Consider the following 21,054-nt stretch of genomic DNA (forward strand, 5'->3'; position numbering starts at 1 on the left):
GCGTTCCGCCGCTCCTCCTTTTCAAGCGATAGGCAGCGCGCTCAGCATTGCTTGCGACTTTCTCTGCTTGACTCGCCGAAGTACTCGCCTGCTCTACTTCGATCTTAATGACGCTTTCTGTCACCACTCTGACCGACTTCTCACCTTCTTATGCGGCCGTATAAAGCTGCAGTCACGGGAACTAAGTGATGTACAGAGGGCAAAACGCTTGCCTAGAACAACCAAACTGCGTGTTCCGGAGCTCCTAAAGCCGCTGCGACCAAGAAAGCCAAAAATGACAATGAAATCCTATGAGTTTAATAGCACATGTTTACATCCAGACCATTTTTAACCAAATCTTATGGATAGTTATCGCGTGTTACGCCCGAAACACGCTCAGAGCGTGTTCTAGACATGCGTTTTGCCCTCTGTACCTTCCTTCTCTGCCTAGGAAGCCAGGGAATTGGGGATTTAGGTGCATGTTCACCGCTGTATGGGGAGCTCCCATTTCTCATTACTGCCCCGTAAATACGTTTTCCCTTCTTAGGGTAGTCTCTGCTTCGGTGAGTCTCAGAAGCCCGCCCGGTCACTCACTGCCCCGCACTGGCCCCTCGCAACACCGTCGAGCCCCCCTGCCTCCTCGTGACTGGCCGCCCCATTGCACGGCTGCAGCGTTACTGCCACGGAGCATTTCGAAGCGGCTGGAAGATGATGCTGATTATCTGCCACCTGCCACAGTGGGCAGGTTGTGATGACGTCACAAGGTCACTTGACCTATCTCGACCAATCAGGAAATTTCGTGGCAGAGAAGCTGGAATTTCTTTCGTGCGACAGCAACCTAAATGCTATCACATTAAAAGAGCCAGACGTTAGTCTGCTGTCGGACTAGACTAAGGGAAGTAGGGTGAGCTCACGGGCTAGTTGGTTATTCATAATAACTTTTTCAACAGCGCATGGCGGGTAAATAAAGTTGCAGTTCAGCGCTCGTGTGTGTGTTTCCTCGTCTTGTGTCCTTGTGTAGCATGCGCTGTTGAAAAAATTATTAAGGGAAGTAGTCTCTTAACTGAAATACTGCTGCCACGACTGCAGCCTGATTGCATGGAAGTCAACACAAGGACGGCCGAGAACAGCCATGCGTGGTGTGCTGCATCGCCGGTGGAATTCTGCACCAAAATGTGAGTACAGACGTGACGTAGAGCATGACGCCAGTGCCTGCATTGTTTGGCACGTGTCGCTTACGCCGTGTCCCCCTTCCCACGAGCCACCCACCGAGGCATCGGTGCTTTTATAAGGGCGAGTTACCACCTCTAACTCCTTTGTCTCTTTCTACCCGCCACGATGACTCAGTGGTTTTGTTGTTCGACTGGTGATCCCAAGGGCGTGGGTTCGAACCTCAGCTGCAGCGGTCTCATTTCAGTGAAGGCGAAATGCAAAAACGCCTTGTACTATGCGATGCCAGGAGCCTAGGTGGTCTGAATTAATCCGGAGCCCTCCACTACGGCGTCCCTCAAAGCACATGCGTCACTTCGAAACATCATACCCGCATGTACCATACCATATGCTGCCAATGTCGTTCCCACATGATGCGATGAATATCCTGTCAAGCTGTTTTGGACCAGTCAGCTCAGTCTCTTAGCAGCATGCTTAGAGCTTGCAAGGCTGAACTTAGGAGCAGGGGTGCCAGCACCTGGTGATCAGTTTGGTGCGTGCACAAACATCCTTTGGTTTTGCGTAGTGAGGACTGAATGCCATCCACTGGAAGCCATTTTCTCCTGTATTTTACTTTTTTTTTCGCTTAGCTTCGACTACGCGACACAACTGCTCCTCCTCTGCAATTCCTCAAAACTGGCCGCGGAAATTTCATTTCCATTTCTATGCGATGCGAGGGACTACTATACTTCCTGCACCTCAGAGGAAGCCGCAGGCTGATGAACACACGCGCCATGTCTATTTTGCATTACAAAGAAATTTTCTAAACAGGCTGCGAAAGGAACGCATGGTAGGCGAAGACGGCGTTTGCATTTTGAACTGCCTTCAACGGCACCTCATTTATGCATTTCGGGTGCGGGAACAGGGGCTAAACCCATCAGTGAGAACTGCTAAGTTTTTAGGAGCCGTCGACGTTCAGATGATTAAAAAGCAGGGACAGCAATCATCGGAGGCAAAACGCGCAAATTTTGAAGGCAGGGAAAGAAAACGACAAAGTTATCAAAAGAACCGAACTTGGCCCCACGTTTGATATTTCGGTTCTAACTTCTAGCAAACGTCACTGACTCCTCGCCATATTCCTAAATGAGAAAGGCGCGGGTTTCGCAGCTTAGACGGTCTTAAAGAGGCCCACAGGACGACCTTGTTGCTTCAGCTGCTTGTGAAGAGCAAATATTGCGTCAGCGAAAATAAAGTGACACCGCTGGACGGTTTGTTTGAATGACAGGAGAAGTATTTCCTCGACTGCGGTAAAAAAAAAATATACTGTCAATGCAGGCACTAAACATGATAATATATAATTAACCGAGCGAGGGCAACGTTGCGCATGCTGCGTTGCAAAAGCTAAAACAATGGAGTCGAGGGTGGGCCCCTTTAAAATTTATAACCAGTAAAAGCTAAAACAATGGAGTCGAGGGTGGGCCCCTTTAAAATTTATAACCAGTAAAAGCTAAAACAATGGAGTCGAGGATGGGCCCCTTTAAAATTTATAACCAGTAAAAGCTAAAACAATGGAGTCGAGGGTGGGCCCCTTTAAAATTTATAACCAGTAAAAGCTAAAACAATGGAGTCGAGGGTGGGCCCCTTTAAAATTTATAACCAGTAAAAGCTAAAACAATGGAGTCGAGGGTGGGCCCCTTTAAAATTTATAACCAGTAAAAGCTAAAACAATGGAGTCGAGGGTGGGCCCCTTTAAAATTTATAACCAGTAAAAGCTAAAACAATGGAGTCGAGGGTGGGCCCCTTTAAAATTTATAACCAGTAAAAGCTAAAACAATGGAGTCGAGGGTGGGCCCCTTTAAAATTTATAACCAGTAAAAGCTAAAACAATGGAGTCGAGGGTGGGCCCCTTTAAAATTTATAACCAGTAAAAGCTAAAACAATGGAGTCGAGGGTGGGCCCCTTTAAAATTTATAACCAGTAAAAGCTAAAACAATGGAGTCGAGGGTGGGCCCCTTTAAAATTTATAACCAGTAAAAGCTAGAACAATGGAGTCGAGGGTGGGCCCCTTTAAAATTTATAACCAGTAAAAGCTAGAACAATGGAGTCGAGGGTGGGCCCCTTTAAAATTTATAACCAGTAAAAGCTAAAACAATGGAGTCGAGGGTGGGCCCCTTTAAAATGGGATGAAGAAAACAACTGCCGAGTACCCGTAAAAGCACAGACAAACGCGACAACTAACTCGTGTCCCGAGACAAACGCGAGTACTAGCCAAAAAAACGAACATGGCAAAGCACCAAACCTACGCCCCCGTCATCCCACAAAACGAAACAGATAACTTTTGCAAATGTAAATGCGCGAAGTATTCTTAATAAACTTGAGTCACTAGAATCTCTTCTTATCGGCCTCGAACCTGACTTCATAGCGATCACAGAAACTTGGCTTACTAACGATATCAATGACAAAGAAATTGCCCCACCAAACTATGCTATCGTCCGAAAAGACAGGTTAACACGTGGAGGAGGTGTGGCTATACTAATAAACAAAAAAATTCCCTTCGCAATGTTACCAGAAGTTGAGGGTGCCGAGGCACTCTTTTGTAAGTTGATATTTGGAACGAACACTGTCACTGTAGGTTGTGTTTACCACAGTCCTTCGGCAGATCAGCCTGCATTGGTCTCACTATATGAATATATGCATCAACATGTTCAAAAATCCAGACTGATCCTTCTTGGGGACTTCAACCTACCAGATATAGATTGGCAAAGCATGTCGTATCGCTCCCCGTGTTCTGAAACCCTTTTTGATATTATGCTTAGTTTTGACCTGTTCCAAGTTATCAACGAGCCCACACGTGTTCAAGGTAGTGCATCTAACATTCTTGACCTCATCTTCCTCAGCAATCACTTCGCGATCGATCAAACCAACGTAGCAGTCCTCGATGGCATATCAGATCATAAGCTAACATTGTGCACCACACCCATTCAAGCAACAGCAGCTCGTACTATCTCGAAAACTACTTACCCAGACTTCACAAACGCTGATGATTCAAGCATACTTAATTACCTAATTTCGGAGTACGAATCATTTGAAGAACTCGCTAATTATCAAGGTACAAATATAGATACGCTGTGGGAAAGCTTCAAGGCCATTGTATCGCACTGCATCAAAAACTTTGTACCATTGAAGACCAAACGAACAAATACACGTAATCCCTGGATAACACGTGATATCATTCATGGGAAACGCAAAGTAAAACGACTAAGGAAATCACTAAAATCAAAAAATGTCTATCAGGTAAAACATAAGCTCACGAACACCATCCGTGAAATGAAAGCAAAAATTATGGCAGCGAAAACAAACTACTTCTCAGTTACGCTTCCTAATTTTTTAAAACACTCCCCTGGAAAATTTTGGAAATACCTCAGCCCCAAAACACAAAAAGACACCTTCAGTTGCCAAGGACAAAATCAAAACTTCGCAAATTCCTTAAATACATACTTCCAATCTGTGTTCACAGATGACGATGGCCGCACACCGGAGAGTATTCACCGCAATCAAACACCGCTAGACATGCCAACAATAACCGAGACAGGCGTTCTGAACCTACTTTTATCAATAGATACAAAAAAAGCAAATGGTCCTGATAATATTCCAAACACTTTTTTGCAAAGATATGCCGAAGTCAACGCGAAATATTTACATTTAATGTTCAATAAATCTTTATCAACCTGTAGTCTAGCTAATGAATGGAAAATCGCGAAAGTTATTCCTATACACAAAACAGGAGGCAAAGATGACGTTTCAAATTACAGACCAATATCACTAACGTGCACGGTAGGAAAATTATTGGAACACATTATACTAAAGCATATCACCAGTTATGTTGAGCAACATAACATTTTATCGCCTGTTCAACATGGATTTCGAAGGGGACTTTCAACTATCACCCAATTACTCGAACTAACACATGATTTATTCCAGAGCATTGATAACCAAAAGCAAGTTGACTTGATTGCACTTGATTTCTCTAAGGCATTTGACAGAGTAAGCCATAAAAAACTAATTAGCAAACTTACATCAACTTTAGGTGACGGCCCTATTATCAACTGGATCGAGGACTACTTAACTAACCGATCTCAGTATGTTGTAGTTAACAATGATATTTCTTCTATTGCGCTCGTTACGTCGGGAGTACCCCAAGGGTGCGTCCTTGCTCCACTTTTATTTCTCATCTTCATTAATGATCTGCCCTCTAACATACATGTTAAAATTAAACTTTTTGCCGATGACTGCATCCTTTACAACGAAATTAACTCTATAAATGACCACGATGATTTAAACAGCGCCCTTCAAGAAGTGGTAATATGGTGTCACAAATGGCAAATGGAACTGAACATTAAAAAAAACAGCCTTCTTATCTGTAACCCGTAAAAAACAAAGGTCCGAATATGTGTACAGCATCAATAACATACCGCTCACCCGAGTTCACGAACACAAATACCTTGGATTAATCATTTCACATGATCTAAGGTGGGAATCACATATTAACAGCATAGTATCATCTGCTTTAAAACGATTGTTCTTCCTTAGAAGACGGCTTCGAGAAGCGCCACCGGAGACCAAACTGTTAGCATATAACACATTTATACGATCAGTTCTCGAATATGGAAATACGATTTGGTTTCCCTACACACAACAACTCATTAACAAACTAGAAGGAGTGCAGAGAAAGGCAATTAGATTTATCTTTAACAAATACAGGAGCAGTGATTCACCATCCCAACTACAAAATCAAGCATGTATTATTACTTTACAGAAACGCGCCAGACTAGCACGACTAAAATTATTGTTCCAATTAGTTCATAACACATTAAACATAGATACTTCGTTATATATATCTGTAGATGAATCCAGACCATCCCGGCATAAGCACCCATTAACCCTTAAAGAGTACGCATTCCGAACCGACTGTTTCAGATATTCATTTTTCCCGCTTGCCATAAAAGAATGGAATAGTTTGAACCCCTCTATTACTACTAATACATCTTTGCAGAAATTTGTAACTTTGGTAGAAGAACAGTTGAGCGATAATTAAATAGATAATTAAATCATAATTATTCAAGTACAACAGACCACTCGTATCACTGCATGTAACAGCATCTTTATGAACATATTACTTACAATGTATAAAATTGCACCCTTTTCTGTGAAAAATATTCTCTCGTTATGTGTTTTATTTTCTGTTATCTGTGTTTTTTTTCCCATACTCATGTAATTACTTGAAAATAACAGTGTTTTTAATGCATACCATTCCATTTGTATTCGCTTTGTACCTTCTTACTATATGCCCATCCTGTAAAAATCCCAATGGGATTGACAGTATGTGAAATAAATAAATAAATAAATAACCAGTATCCCTGAAAGAGTGCAAGCAATTTCAAGTAACGCAATTTCCGTCACAGTTGTGCGTAAGAACTTGGTAGTCAGTCGGTGGCCAGTTAGTGACAAGGAGTCGCACGGGTATCTACAATTCATTAAGCTAGCGAAGTCGTAGGAGGTACAATTATCTGTTGGCTTCAGTATTTGACGCACTATCGTAATCTATTAGAAGAGGAGGGGAAGAAAGGGGGAAATTAAGTGGTCACGGCTATATGACCTAAAGAAGAAAAGCTGTACCTTGGTAACGTAGGCATTTCAGTGTTTATTATATTAATGGGTGTTTTGACAACCAAGAACGAGAATAATTTCATTTCATGTAGTACTTGCAGAAAAGCGAACCTTTCAAAACAACTGCGTAAGGAACACTCTATATTTGCCATCGAGTTACAAAACCTACAAGTCAGCTTCCCTGTCCGGCCGCGGAATTCCTGCACAACGGCGGCTGATTCCTGGACCATAATTAGGTGCAGTGGTTCTGAGCCCTTACAGATTTTGCACTGGTGTCCGTTCTCGCATCACCCATGAGGCGGAGATTAAGCGAATCAAGTACAGCGCTGGTAGCTAACTACGAGCGTCCGCAGCCACAGCTACTCGGCCTAGGCGACAGAAGCGCTGCCCATAACTCTTCCACCAAAATAAGGAAACGCCGCCATGTCGCAGCAGTTTCTGCCCCGAAAGGAAGCCGACTTGTATGTTCTGCGGCTCGCCTATTAGTGTTGACGTCAGGCGAACTGCGACGGTTCGCGGAGCAGTAAGTTGCAAGCGACGAAGCTACCCCTAAAGTTTAAGTCTGCTCCGAGTACTATACGCATCTCAGTGCAACGCGGCGCGTGCGAAGTGAAGAAACTTAGCACGCAATGCAAGAAGACGTGCACTGAAGTTAATCTTAGTCTAGAAAAGAGTGCACATAAATGTAGGACATTGAGCGTCTTCTGAAGCTTGAGAACTGATTGATTTTCTGGGCAGTGCATGAATGAAAAGCAGCACTGCTACTCTCTGCTAGCGCTAATCTCGGCGAAGAAATACGAAGCACTAATATGCGGCTAAAGGGAACGCGCGCACGAAAACACCTTCTGGCTCCCCCGAGCGCACTGATGATTGAGCAGTTAGTGAATTAATTCAGATGTCGGCACCTTACGCGGGAAAAATTGTGTGGACGCTGAAGTCACCTTAAGAGTGGAATGCGACAGCATTAGAAGCAACGCTGCTGTGATACGTTCATGTGTCTGTGCCAGTTCTTTCACCACGTGCACAGTGTTGTCATTGGCATCGTATCTTTATTTGCACTGAGTGAGTCCGCCGAGAACCTGTTCGAACCTGCTTGTCTCGCCCTTTCCTAGTTAAGCGCTGCCGCCTTGTTTTTCCTACAGTGGACACCACGCACTGGCCATGTGCCCCCATGATGCGCCTGTGATCAACGCATTTTGTGCCTTTAACGGCGTTTACATGACGGGTTTGAGTTGGGGAGTTGAGTTGAAAACCGGTTAGTGGGTACATGTAAACACCGCAGAGTCGGACCCGGGAGTCGAGGGATCTAGTCCAGTCAACTCCGCTGCAGGGGGTGGGTTGACTCAACCCCAACGGCGGATAGCATGTAAACCGGACCGAGTCGAATAGTCGGGTTAGCGGGAGGGGAGATGATCAGAGAGTTTTATAATAGCGTCGTGGCGAATAGGGTGACCCTATCCGCATGCGCTTAGCGTCAGGGGAACGGGTTCACGTTTTCTGTCTATAGAATAGGGCCGCGGATGGTCACTTTGCGTTGTTTGAAGGTAGCGCCATAACGCGGGAAAGAGAAGCTTCGAGAACAAATAAGTAATATATAGGCTGTATTTTTTCACTGTAAATAAAACGACATGCAAACTGTTGCAGTTACCAATTTCCACTTAGGAAATGGGTAAAATGATGCAAATATTTTTTTTTATAATGCGAACATGTTCAATCCGAGCCAAGACTATCCACACAGGAAGAGAAAAATTCGAAACCTGTTTGTGGAGATCAGTAGTTCGAACCTCCCGCGCTTTCTGACGTCAGTCGACGAGTACTCGCTAAGCCTAGCAGCTCTGTAAACACGGAAGCAATCTGAAAATTAGGCGTGTTGTATCGCTAAAATTTTGTGGTTCAGGCAAGTTCAGCCAAAGCGAAAGCCTCGTGCGCCTTTAGTTTCCCGTGAGCGTGAGCCACAGAGTAGCGGCAACGACGAATCGGTGATGAAGCGACAGGCCCCGCTTCGACGGGCGCCGCCATGTAGACCCAACGTAAAGCGGCTTTGGGCTTTGCTTTGGGGCGCACGCTATTTCTCCGATTTAGCGTTAGCGTCACCCGCTCACCCAAACACCCAAGGCCCGAAAGCGTTCTGCGCATGCGCAGTAGCATCCCGCTATTCCCCGATGACCCAAAGCGATAGGGTGACGCTATACTAAAACTCTCTGATAAGTGGAAACCTGTTTTTCGCTTGCGCCCTCGCGCCTCCGAGACAGTGCTACGTGCCGCATTCTTGGAGGAACCACTGCCCTCTCCCGCTGCGCTGCTCGACGCTTGGTGTCGCTGCAGTTGAACAGGTCTCGACTCCCTAAAATGGAGTTCATGTAAACACGCAATCGTCGAGTTGGGATGACCTTGCTCAACTCAATCTCCTGACACGACCCACCACTGTCGGGTTCATGCAAACGAGACTTTTGATGGTGCATGCGTCATCGTGATCAAACACGCCGCGCTTCACCACCCTGACCTTCTCGTCCTAGTGCCCCATCGTTCTTTCGCGCGGCGCGGATCTCGTCCTCTTTCTCCGCGTTCGCATTGGATGTGTGTGGCCCGCCGAGAGGCGGCATCGCCTCCGTGATGCGCCGAATCCCTTCTGTGCGCGCTTTGGAGTTATTGAGACACTCGAGCGCATTATATGTGCATGTTCAGTGGTGTGCCGTGAACGTACCGCCCGACTCGAGAGGTGCAGAAAACTATGAGTCCAAAGCGCCTCTCGACGAAATTCTCTTCCTCCGTGGCCCGGACAAACGCGTTTGCCATGCCTTAAAACTCTTCATGACTTTCGCTGAAGCAGCTAATCTCCGCGCGCTGCTGTATAACAGCTCGCTATTTCGCTGTCCTTCTTCATCCCCTTTTCCCTCCCTTCTCCTCCCCCTCCTCTCTCCTATCCTATAACTCCCTTCCCCAAGCACTGACCCCCCCCCCCCCCCCCCCCCCCCCCCCGTTGCGGTGTTCCCCTGCCTGACGGAGGCAGTTATAGGGCTGTGTATTGTCCCCCCCCCCCTCTTTTTTTTCGTACACCCCTCCCCTGCTGAAATTAAATAATTATTGCAACATCATCATCATCGGATTAGCATTCTCGGACCGACCGCGGTCACATGACCTTGGGACGTCATCGCCCTCTTGGCCAATCGGCAGCTGCTGTGACGACCGTAGGGCGCAAAATCGCACGATGTGAAGTCTAATGGACTCGCATTAAAAGTAGCCGTCCGGTTTCGAATTCAGCCTGAAAGGACAGGCTGACTACACTGACGCAGACCAGCACTAGCGTTTAGAGATGGAGAGGAGGAAACGTGGACACGTCTTTTCAGAAAGCCGTGCACCCGCGCCTCGACTGTTCGCCACCTGCCATCAAAGTGGGGCGGGTTCTCCATCGCAAATGATTCGCGACACCAAAGCGAAGCACGCGTGAAGGAGCTCGCCGAGGCAGCCGAGTTGGAGCCGAGCGGGAGAGGGCAGTCCCCTCCCGCGCGCAGCAGCATGTCCGAGAAAGAGCCCCACTCGCACCAAGCTGCTTGAAAGGGATCCAGCTGCGCGTGCGAGAGCAAAAAACGCGCGTTCGCGCAAACAAAGGGCGCCCCGGAGGCGCCGCGAGCGAAGCACCTGAGAGAGACAGTCGTCACCGGAATCCATACAGAGCGGCGCGATCGTTTTGCGCCGGCTTCCGAGCGAATAGTTGAAAGGGGAAACAAAGAAATGGAGAGAAACAAGCGTGAGTGGAATCTGAACAAAGCTGCGCTCTGCTTCCCTCCGGGGTCGGCGGCGGTTTCATGTCGCCGCGGGACACTCCGCGGCCGGGATCGCATTGCAAGGAAGCCTCAATTGTTTTGTCTCGTCTTTCCTTCCTCGTTCGTCGCGGTCCCGCGTTGGTGCAAAACGCGCATATTCTAAGCTGGCGCCAGGAGCAGTTGTCGCGTCGCTGAAACGCATTGTCTGGCCGCTTTCGTGCGCGAAAACGCGCCACTGCCAGGATAGCGACGTCGCTCGAAGCACTTTTACAACATCGCTGCGGGGCTGGAGAGGCCACCCAGAGGGCTCGCATTGTTCGGCGGGGCCTGTTTCACGTTGACGCAACCGTCACTGCGGATTCCGCAAATTTGTCTGACAACCGTAATGTGCTGCTTCAGGAGCAGTACGCAGGGTCTACTGAACCTGACGAAACAAAGACTGCGTAACATAGATAACGATGGTTGAGGCAGATATATAATTTTCTAAAGAGTATCGACAATAGGTGAACGAAAAACGTCCAGAGTATGAATCAATGCGAAGGAAATATGAATGTGTGCCATGAATCACAAATACCCCTTCTTCTGTGCCCGCTTTTCAGCGAGGGAAGCAACACGCTTCCAGACCGCCCTAATTCAATCAGGAATCAAACGTATCCTTAAGGCTCGCTGTATTGCGGCAGTACAGGTAAGGAGGCCAGAAATGGTTGGATGCACCATATAAGGGTCTTGAATCTTCGCCCGTGCATGTGTTCTGTCATATACACCCGACGATAGACGGCATTACATGCTGAGTTGGATGCTCCTCCGGACTGACGACAGATAACAGAGCGAGGAAAATAATTAGCCACGTGGAAAATAATTGAGTGCTACGAGCTGTCACAGAGTTACCGCAGTGCTAAAACGCAGTTAACGCAGTTTTCTCAGCGTGAATTTCAGTCCAAACGATGTCCAGAGGCTCCAAAGGGGTTTGGCACAAACAATGCGCATTTATATTCCAGCTGCTTGCAATCATACCGCTGCAAGCTTTCGCTAGCATCGGCGTTTCTTTTTACTGGGAGCGCTGCTAGAGCCACGTCCGCCGACGATTCACACGCGACACCATTCCGCGACCACGTGACCACCCACTGCAACGCGCCTTACGCGCGTGAAACTGAAGGTTTACTTACGCACTCTTCTTTCAACTCTACTGTTCTTTCAGCGCTAGAAGGGTGTATAATTGAACCATCAGTCTTGCTATTAGAAAAAGAACTTTGCTATCTGTCCCGCGATTCCAGATTTCAGTCATGCAACGTAGTTTGATCGCGGATGCTTTGTGCCGTTTATTGTCCCTTTTATCTGTTTAGCTTTCTGCGAGCTGCTTGTTGGCCTTTTGCCCATTTTATTTTATCATTTTAACTTTTAAGATCATGCCTTTCATTGTTATTGCTGTGGAATTTTGCCGTATTTCTTGTTGGCCGTTCATCTTAGCAATGTTTGGATTTTGTCTTGTGGTATCATAAAGAAGAGCAGCAATACCGACTTTGCTGGATAGTGCCTCGGGCTGCCAGCGTCATGAGCCTCCGGGACATGAACGTTTGAGTGCAGTGGGGCCGTGCGGGGGCCCACGGACCTGTGTGTCCCAAACTCCCCAGTTGTAAATAAAGTTTTCACCACCACCACCACCCTGTTTCGCCATGAAAAGATAAGAAAAAAAAAATATCCTGCTTGTCACGCCATTTTCTTTTTTTTTGTATTTACTGACATGTTTCGAAGATCAAAAATGGTTCGCACCTATCTTTCTACGTCCCAGGTCTGGACTAAAAACTGTATAGACCTCCTCCATGTTTGCAAACAAGCGAGGTGGCGCTGCAGTCGCTAGTGGGCTCGCGGTAGGCAAGAGGCCAGGGAGTGGCGTCCAGTTGAGGTGGTGCAGCGCTGATTTTTAAGGCTTGAAGGCGCGTTTTGAGTTTCTGAGAATCATAACAAGGGTTGATGATTTCAACTTAGTATTCCTCGAAGTACACGGGCTCGCGTTGGCCATGTACGGCGTATTTCGCCACAGTGTATTGTACGAGGGTAATCCCAAAAGTAAGGTCTCCAAAGGGCTGCAGCCTCAGGGAAATTATTTGCGTGGCTGCTCGCCATGCTGCTGTGTTCATTGTAGAGAGAGGGTGTGGTATATGGTCCTTGGCGATCACAAAATGAACAAGGGAGGGGAAAACCTCAGGTTGCTTGAGCCAACGTTTCGACAAGGGGACTTGTCTTCGTCTGGCCCAGACGAAGACAAGTCCCCTTGTCGAAGCGTTGGCTCAAGCAACCTGAGGTTTTCCCCTCCCTTGTTCATTTTGCTGTGTTCATTGTTCGCCGACTCAGCGCGAAAGGGACTGTCATTCTTGGCACGGCAGCCATTTAAAATGGAGCTTCCGTTTGTCGCTACCGCCAGGTGCGAAGTTCGCACAGTTATTAGATTTTTGAACGCAAAAGGCGGTCAACCAATCAAAATTCCTCGCCAGTTGACGGAAGTGCCCGGAGAGTGGTGCACGGATGTTAAACACGTCCGCAAGTGGTGTTGGGAGTTCGCCGCTGGTCGCACTGAAATTCACGACGAAGAAAGAAGCGGGAGACCGTCAATTTCTAATAAGCCAGTCGCGAAGGTCGAAGGAATGATGCGGCAAGACCGGAGGATCACACTCGACGAATTCTGCATTTTGGTTCCTGGCGTTTCTAGAAGCACTAATCATAGGATTTTTACAGCAAAGTTGAAAAATCTGAAGGCGTGCGCAAGTTGGGTTCCGCGAATGCTCACAGACGACCGCCAACGGCAACGCGTTAACTCCTCCCGCCAATTTCTTCGACGTTATGGAGATGAAAAGGAGACCTTTTTGGATTCCATTGTTACGGGTGACGAAACCTGGGCATTCCACTTCACACCTGAGACCAAACAAGAATCACGTGAGTGCCGATACTCCTCTTCACCCAAGCCGCGAAAATTCAGGCGAACACAGTCTGCCGGTAAAGTCATGGCAACTGTGTTTTGGGACCGAAAAAGGGTATTTTTGTAGTCTTCATGGGCTCTAGCAGCACAGTAAACGCGGACAGATATTGTGAGACACTTAAGAAACTCAGACGTGCGATTAAAAATCGCAAAAGAGGAATTCTGAGCAAGGGCGTGAGTCTTCTCCACGACAACGCTCGCCCCCACGTTGCCTGCCAAACCGTTGCCCTCCTGCCACAGTTTGGATGGGACGACATCAGCCACCCACCCTATAGTTCGGACTTGGCACCAAGTGACTACCACTTGTTTCCAAAGCTAAAAGAACATCTCGCTGGAAGGAGCTTCACCGATGATGATGAAGTGAAAGATGCGGTCAAACGCTTCCTCAGCGGCATGGCGGCGAGCTGGTAATACATGGGCATGCGAAAACTGCCCCAGCGTCTGCAAAAATGCATACACCGCAACGACGATTATGTGGAAAATTAGAATAATGGTCTGCCTTCTAAGCGGTTTGTAAATTGTTCAAAATCAACATTTCTTTCAATTTATAAAATAACTGGAGACCTTAATTTTGGGATGACCATCGTATAATGGCTAGAAAGCGTTTCTGCCGTTGGTTTCTACCCTAGGCATGGATTAAAGTAATGTTTTGACACTCTGCACAAGCAAGAATGATTTTACCTCGGAACAGTGGTGAGGGAAGAACTGGCGTTTTTTCGGCAGAGCCGACGTGCGCTTACCGTCTGTTGACACATGTGTCGCGCAGTGCGAAAAGTGGAGACAGCGTCGATCGTGTCCCGATCTCATCTGTCTCGCGTAACCGCTGTTTTTAGCCGTCAGATCAGGCACCAGCGAGGGCGACTTCTCCCCTTCTTAAACTGTCGATTTGGTGAAAAGTTTGGATTCCTGAAATTATATTCTTTCCTAGCCCTGGGTCTTCTGTTTGGTTACGAGAAATTATAGCAAAATATTCAGTACAAATTCATAAAATTATGGTTTTTAATCTGTTGTCAAAAATTGTGAGGTAATGGACATTCTGATGGTCCTAGCACGTGGCGAATTCGGCTGGTTTCTGACGACGGACCACCACAATGGTAGTATCACTACGAAGAACAGAGATCAGAGGTTTCGTTGATTTCAGTGCCGCATTTCTTTGACTTAAGCGAAAGTGAAGAGGCCATAAACGAGGGAATAAACTTAAAGGTTTGTTTTGTGATCTACCACATTTTCTGATTGACATCACTCACCCCTTCGTAAATTTGTAACGAATGGAAATAGAATGATTCTATTTGTCGCGAGCGATTCAAGAGACGTTGAGGAGTGCAATAAGTCTCGATTTTTTTCCTACAGGAGCAGTAGTATGCTAGTAATTTCCCTGCTATGAAGTACGTTGACTGGCAGCGCCGGTCGACACCCAGACTTCGCGCTTTTACTACCGCGGACCATTTCCTAATGCGGTATTTATTTGCGAGAAACCTATTAAGGATGATATGATTTTCCGTTTTATGATAATACGCGGATAAACAACGACACAGCTGGTCAGTACATGCTGCTTCTGCAGTGCGCAGGCTTGATGCAGCCGCCGGCAGCTGCGGCAGCTGCGGCAGCTGCGGCAGCTGCGGCAGCTGCGGCAGCTGCGGTAGGAACGGGCAGGCGGAACCTTTTTATTTTCATCAATGCAAGAGCGGCAATGGGCGGGAAGGTTTTCGAACGAATCCGATGCGTTCCCTAAGGACCTTCTGTGTTCCCCGGCACGCTCGTTGACGCAGCGTCCGGTCTGACCGACGTACACTTTGCCACATGTAAGGGGGATCTCGTAGACCACTCCCGTGGCACACCTTACGTACGGCTTTGAGTGCTTCTTCCCACACCCAGATGTGGCTTTCGCACCGCTGCTAATCTTGGCGCACATCTTTGCCAATTTGCAGGGGGCGGAGAAGACCATGGGGACTCCGTACTTGTTGCCAACTCGTTTTAAATTGTGGGACACCTTGTGCATATACGGTATCACCACTGACACTGCGGTATGCTGACACTGCGCGCCTTCCTGTCGGGAGTGACCATTACATCCTGAGTTCAGCAATCTCCACTCCTAAGCTGAGATGTATCATTGGGCATACGAAGATCACTAACTATGAAGCGTTTCGTAAATGCCCTTTGCCCGAAGGAGGGATCACGAACGTAAGAGAACGGACACAACACATACGAGATACTCAGGCTTCCACTACTCAAACCATACAACCCACGGCCACCACTCCGGTGGTCGATCGACATCTTCTGCAGCTGCAGGAGACTGAAGTCCCTAGATAAGCTTCGCAAAGTAGCGAAAACGTTTGCGGCGCGGGCGACGCGTACTATTGGACAGCGCCCACTTCCAGTTTTAGAGCTGCTTCCGTCCGCCATGTTCTTCCTGAAGCGGTTCGGCTCAAAGTCTCTCTAGTCGTTTCGTGTGTAGATGAGCTCTCATATTTCATAATTTTTTATGCCGGAAAGAGTTATCTGTGGAAGCTGTGGTTGTTGTCATCGGCTTATGAGTGTCCAGTGCCTCTTTAGGGGTCATCTGCATGGAAATTTCGGCGCGAACTTCCTCTCAGCAAGTGACGAAGCGATCAGGAATTAGGCCTATTTCACGACGAGGGAACTAGAGGGGTGTTGAATGCGAGTGAGTGGTTAGGAAAGCGAAGAAATGAAGTTGATTATGTGCTCTTGTGCATTACCCGCCTCTCTGGTGAGGGCACAAGCTTTTCACTCTCCAGGCAAGCAATACCCGTGCGATAGAAGAACTTGACAGTGAAGAGATCGAGGCAGACTGCCCGCACCGCGGCGTCTGCCCACCGGCGTCGGCCGCGTGCGGGGATGCTCGAAACAAAGTTTGCCGAACTGCATTTCTCGTTAGTGTGCCTGCGTTGTGTGTTGTGGCTGCGGCTTCGAAATCACCCTGGGATATTTTCAGACCCGTAACGAGATGCAGCAGCGTCCACTGTGTTCGACTGTGCGCTCTGCTAGATTTTCGTGCCGTCTGTTGCGTTGGGATTAGCGAAATTCGCGAATTCATTTTCGCTGTTCTGAGTGAGAAACATGTGGATGCAGTTCGTCGCTACAATAATTGAGACCGGCGCATATCTGCTTGCGTTCTGTTAGTTTCTCATCAAAGTTATGCTAAGTCCGAGGTTTGTTTATAATCTGGTCCACGGGTGTTGCACTTTCATCTTTTTTGTTCTTGCGTTCTGAACGTCCCTCGCAATAAGCGTCCTTTTTGATCTGAGTGTTAATTTTATCAGTTATATGCCATGTTACTGTGCTGTGTTTCAAAGAGAAGCAGAAGAGCTTTTTTTCCGCATTTCCTTTTCATTGTGTGCTTTCGCACACGTATCTGTTCCCGCTACATGTAAGTCTACTAACAAATGAAAGAGGTGACATTCATTAATCGCACCGTACGAGACCGGAATGTCGTACACTACGCCGTCGTGACAATGTACACAACGAGACTGAAATTTCTTGAGGTAGCCCTCTTTTTTTGATAATAATCGTTGACTTGTTTATACAGGATGTCCAGGCTAACTTTAGCCAAGGGTAAAAAAATAAGATATTTGAGGTAGGCCAGGGAAACCACATACATACAGCTACCAGCCGGCCTGCGCATCTGGGCAATTTTTTATTTTGCAATTAATTAATTAGCAATTAAGATAATTTTCCTAAATGCGTAAATGTTGACTTTAGACAGCAATAGTGAATAGCAAAGTTGGAGAGCACCTTTAGAAACCCCCATTCCATTTATTTGCGATAAAGAAAGCCTGACGTGTATCTTTTTTCCGAGTTACAAAGAAAGCCCACGAAATACAAAAAAAAAATCACGTGACTAGCGCATTCGCGCGCCACAATTGCGCTGCTCTCAATTCTGGCTAGAGTGAACGAAATCAGCTGTTGGTATGGCGCGACGACCACATTGCTCCGGCAGGCCGATATGTCGACGGTGGTTGTGATGCCCGCGCGAGCCAGTCTGCAAGCGTGACGGTGCAACCACTGTCGACATTTCTGTTCAGTATACTGAAAGTTCAATATACTGACACGTGTCCCTGGTGCCAGGCCCGCCCTACGTTCTTCCACATTTCGTGGGGATGTGGGGCTAAACCGAATAATCTACAGACGCAAAACACTTCTTCTGAGCGGCGTGAGGGGCTGCTAACCAGCGCTAACCTGGCGGGCCATCGCCCCCTCGTCCAACAGGTTCGCAGGACAGCTGAAGCCAGCGGAACCCTGGAACCCATAAGCTCCAAAAACTCCCCTTCTGTTTAATGGAGTTTTTCTGATCCTCCTGCGTTGCGAAAAGCAAGCAACCGCCGGCGGCTCATGTTCGCTTAAACGGCGGCTTATGTCACCCGGTGCAATGACTACGATATTTAGGGTGATTCAGTGCAAGCGCCTACAGGCTGCCACATTGGCAGCGATGGTGAAGATCCTAAGGTGCGCCCATCAGCGCCGGGCAGGCAGACGCGCTCGCTGCAACCGCGTACCAGCTTCGGAGGTGGAGGTGGCACTGAAAAGCTTGTAAATCTCGTCGCATACAAGCAAGGATCAGTGGCACTCACTGACGACGATGACGTATATGTCCCGTGTGGCCATGTCCCCCTTGCTGCCGACGGCAATGCAACGGTAGGGGCCCTGGTCCTCCTTGCGGGCCTCGTGGATCACCAGGGTGCCCGGTTTCTCCAGAGTGTGCCGAGACTCCTGCGGAAGCGGCTTGCCATCTGGGGAGGAAAAAAAAGTAGGCATCGCGTTTTGAAAGGGCTCACTTCCCAGAAAAATAAAGAACAAAATTAGCATTTAAAAAAATTTTAATCGTTACACCCAATGATTCAGCACTGTGCGAAGAGAATTGCATTAATAGAAAAAAAAGCTATTAAGACTAACGAGTGAAGAACCATCCAAGTTTCACCCGCCACGATGGCTCAGTGGTTTTGGAATTCGGCTGTTGGTCCCAGTGTCGCGGGTTCGATCCCGGCAGCGGCGGCCGTATTTCGATAGCTTTGGCAGCGCTGCACGGAACTACAAGGATGGAGCATGGGCCCTGTCGGGCGCCCAAGAACGGGAAATAGCACAAGGCCGACAGGCGTTTCTAATATTATACAGTTTAGGATGTGGTGTCGCGTATACACCTGTGCGGTATATCTTAATTTGGTGGGTGCTACCTGCACGTGTCATTGTTCCTTTCTTTTGAAGACACGTTTGCTTTGCAGTTATTTATCGGCTTCCCTGCTCACCTTTTTTCACCGTGACTCGACGCTGCCACAATACTGCAATCAATCACAACGCGAGGGACTAAACAAACGCGGTGCACGGCCGCACTAAAGGCATCTAAATGCTGAGCATTCCTAGTGTACTGGTGACTGAACGTTACCGCGACTGTTGTAATGTACTCATTCTTCCTGCTTTCATCTCCACTTTACAACCTGTACATCGCTTTTTCTTTCTTTCGTAATGCAGAGGACCGGAAGGCCTTTATGCGATTGTATACAGGAAATTCTACAACTAATATCCGCTCGCTGAAGTTTGAAAAATTGATCTCTTCGATCCTTTTTTTTGTGAATTATAAATATTGCCTGTAAACATATGACGACTCGCGGTTTTTGCCACCTCTTACACTGACAGTCAAACCCAGCAATGATTATTGGCCGTCAACGTCCGTTCGTGTCAGAAGGGTCGGCTTAACCTTTCGTGCGAAGGTGGAGAGAGATAGAGAGAGAAAAAAAAAGAAAGCATAAAGGGAGCTGGTGGGGGAAGTGGGGAAGGCGTCAGCGCTGGCGTTAGTTGTGTACCGCCAAGTGTGTGCGCTCATTTCTAGAAGGGCGTTTTGTTTTAAAAAAAGTGGGCCTTGCCGCACTGAATTCTTCACGCTCAAGTGCAGGTTAAGACCCGGCTACGCCGGCGAGAAAATGCAGCGCCGCTTTTCGAATAGAGTACACTCGATTGGCGGAGGGGAGGCAAATAGGCAGAATGTTCAGTGCGCAGGAGCACTTTCATTTTCTCTGTGTGACGCCGCACGCTATCAAGGCAAGCGAGAGAGGATTAAAATGAAGGCACGTTTTATTGCAAACATTCAAAATTCTAGGTCTTCTTTCACCAAAGTCTTCAAGTATTATTTTTACTTAATTACTTATTTACTTAAGTCCTATTAATGATTCTTATCCGTCGCCGGAGGTTCACTGCCTATGGCGTTCAGCTGTTGAACCCAAGGAGAAGGGATTGAATACCAGCCCTCACCTATTCGTTCTGGTGAAGGGAAACGTTTCTTTCCCCCAGATAAACACACTAATTCTGCAATGGTCGAGTTACTTTCACAAATCACAAGCTGCACTCTTAAACTATAACGTCTGTGATTTATAGCACATCGCACAAAAAAAGAGAAAAAAAATCAGCCGACCATTATGCTTCTCGGTAATGCTATTTATGAGCGTAGCTGCCGCGGTATTCGAACTCTAGGAGACCGCATACCGAACACGCAGTGTTGAACGTAGGCAGTTCCATTCCGTTCCGGAATGAAGTGTTCCGGAGTGTTCCGTCGCCGATGAGCCTCGCCTCGGGCGAACGGCCAGCGCGCTTAGAGCGCACTACTATGGCTCCATATCTCATCGTGGACGTCATCGGCGAACAGACGATGGTGCACGCTACTCTTGTCTCAGTTACGCAGGGGTTATTCTCGGTTACGCAGAGGCCGATGCATAACGCTCAACACATAGAACGGGAGCCTAAAGGCCAGGATACATGGAGCGTTTTTACGGCGGAGGGGCTGTCGGTGATTTTTGCCGGACGGCGTACACTCGACGGCAGGCGTCGAGAAAAGCGCCCGCCGCCGCCGATCTCAACCCGAAAGATATTTGACGTACGGCGTCCGGTGAGACTGGATGCGGAGGCTGACACGGCCAATGGCAGCGCAGAAAGGCCGCTTTTTCGGTTTGACTGCTTGCGCCAGCCGGCCGCCGGCAACATGGTTGCCATGGCCGACGAGCTATGCAGTGATTTTGGCATGGTAATGTTATCGTGCTTCATCATGCATGAAATGTCGCTTTTTTGAGAGAACATGACCTAATATTGGATCGAAATGTCTGTTGCCTTCCTGAAGCGAAAGGTGTCAAAGAAAACCGCACCGCTGGTATTCGTGGCTGAGCGGGCATCCCAAATTAGGCGAGTTATGCATTCGAGAACGCCAAATCCTTATAGATACCTAGGCACTCGTGCAAAAATTTGTACAATGGTGTCGAAACGAACCCCTTTGTGATTTTAACACAAGCGTCAGCGTAGCTGCTCCCAAAGACCTACTCGCTCAGTGATATTCGTCACTTGTTGATCGCATTTTCTTTCGCGTCGAGGGATACGTGACGGCGTGACGCCGCTCCTTCGCTCCATGTATCTCGAGCCGGGCACCGCGCCGCTGCGACGCTTTCTGCCGCATGAACTTCGTCGAAAAAAGCGTCGCATGCTCCGGAACGGAAGCCAGAAAATAAAACCAGATCCCACGTTTTC

General features: G+C 47.7%; 1 protein-coding gene across 1 annotated transcript in view; it reads right to left on the minus strand.

The window, feature by feature from the left end:
* Nucleotides 1-21,054, minus strand: part of LOC149349505 (cell adhesion molecule Dscam1-like) — a 522,475-nt gene that overhangs the window by 80,054 nt on the left and 421,367 nt on the right. The window contains exon 9 of the mRNA XM_089578475.1: nt 18,123-18,281. Coding sequence (XP_089434601.1) covers nt 18,123-18,281 — 159 coding nt within the window. The remainder of the gene's footprint in view (nt 1-18,122; nt 18,282-21,054) is intronic.

This window comes from Amblyomma mixtum, chromosome 3, assembly GCF_055824585.1.
Source record: "Amblyomma mixtum isolate Tamu chromosome 3, ASM5582458v1, whole genome shotgun sequence".
NCBI lineage: Eukaryota > Metazoa > Arthropoda > Arachnida > Ixodida > Ixodidae > Amblyomma > Amblyomma mixtum.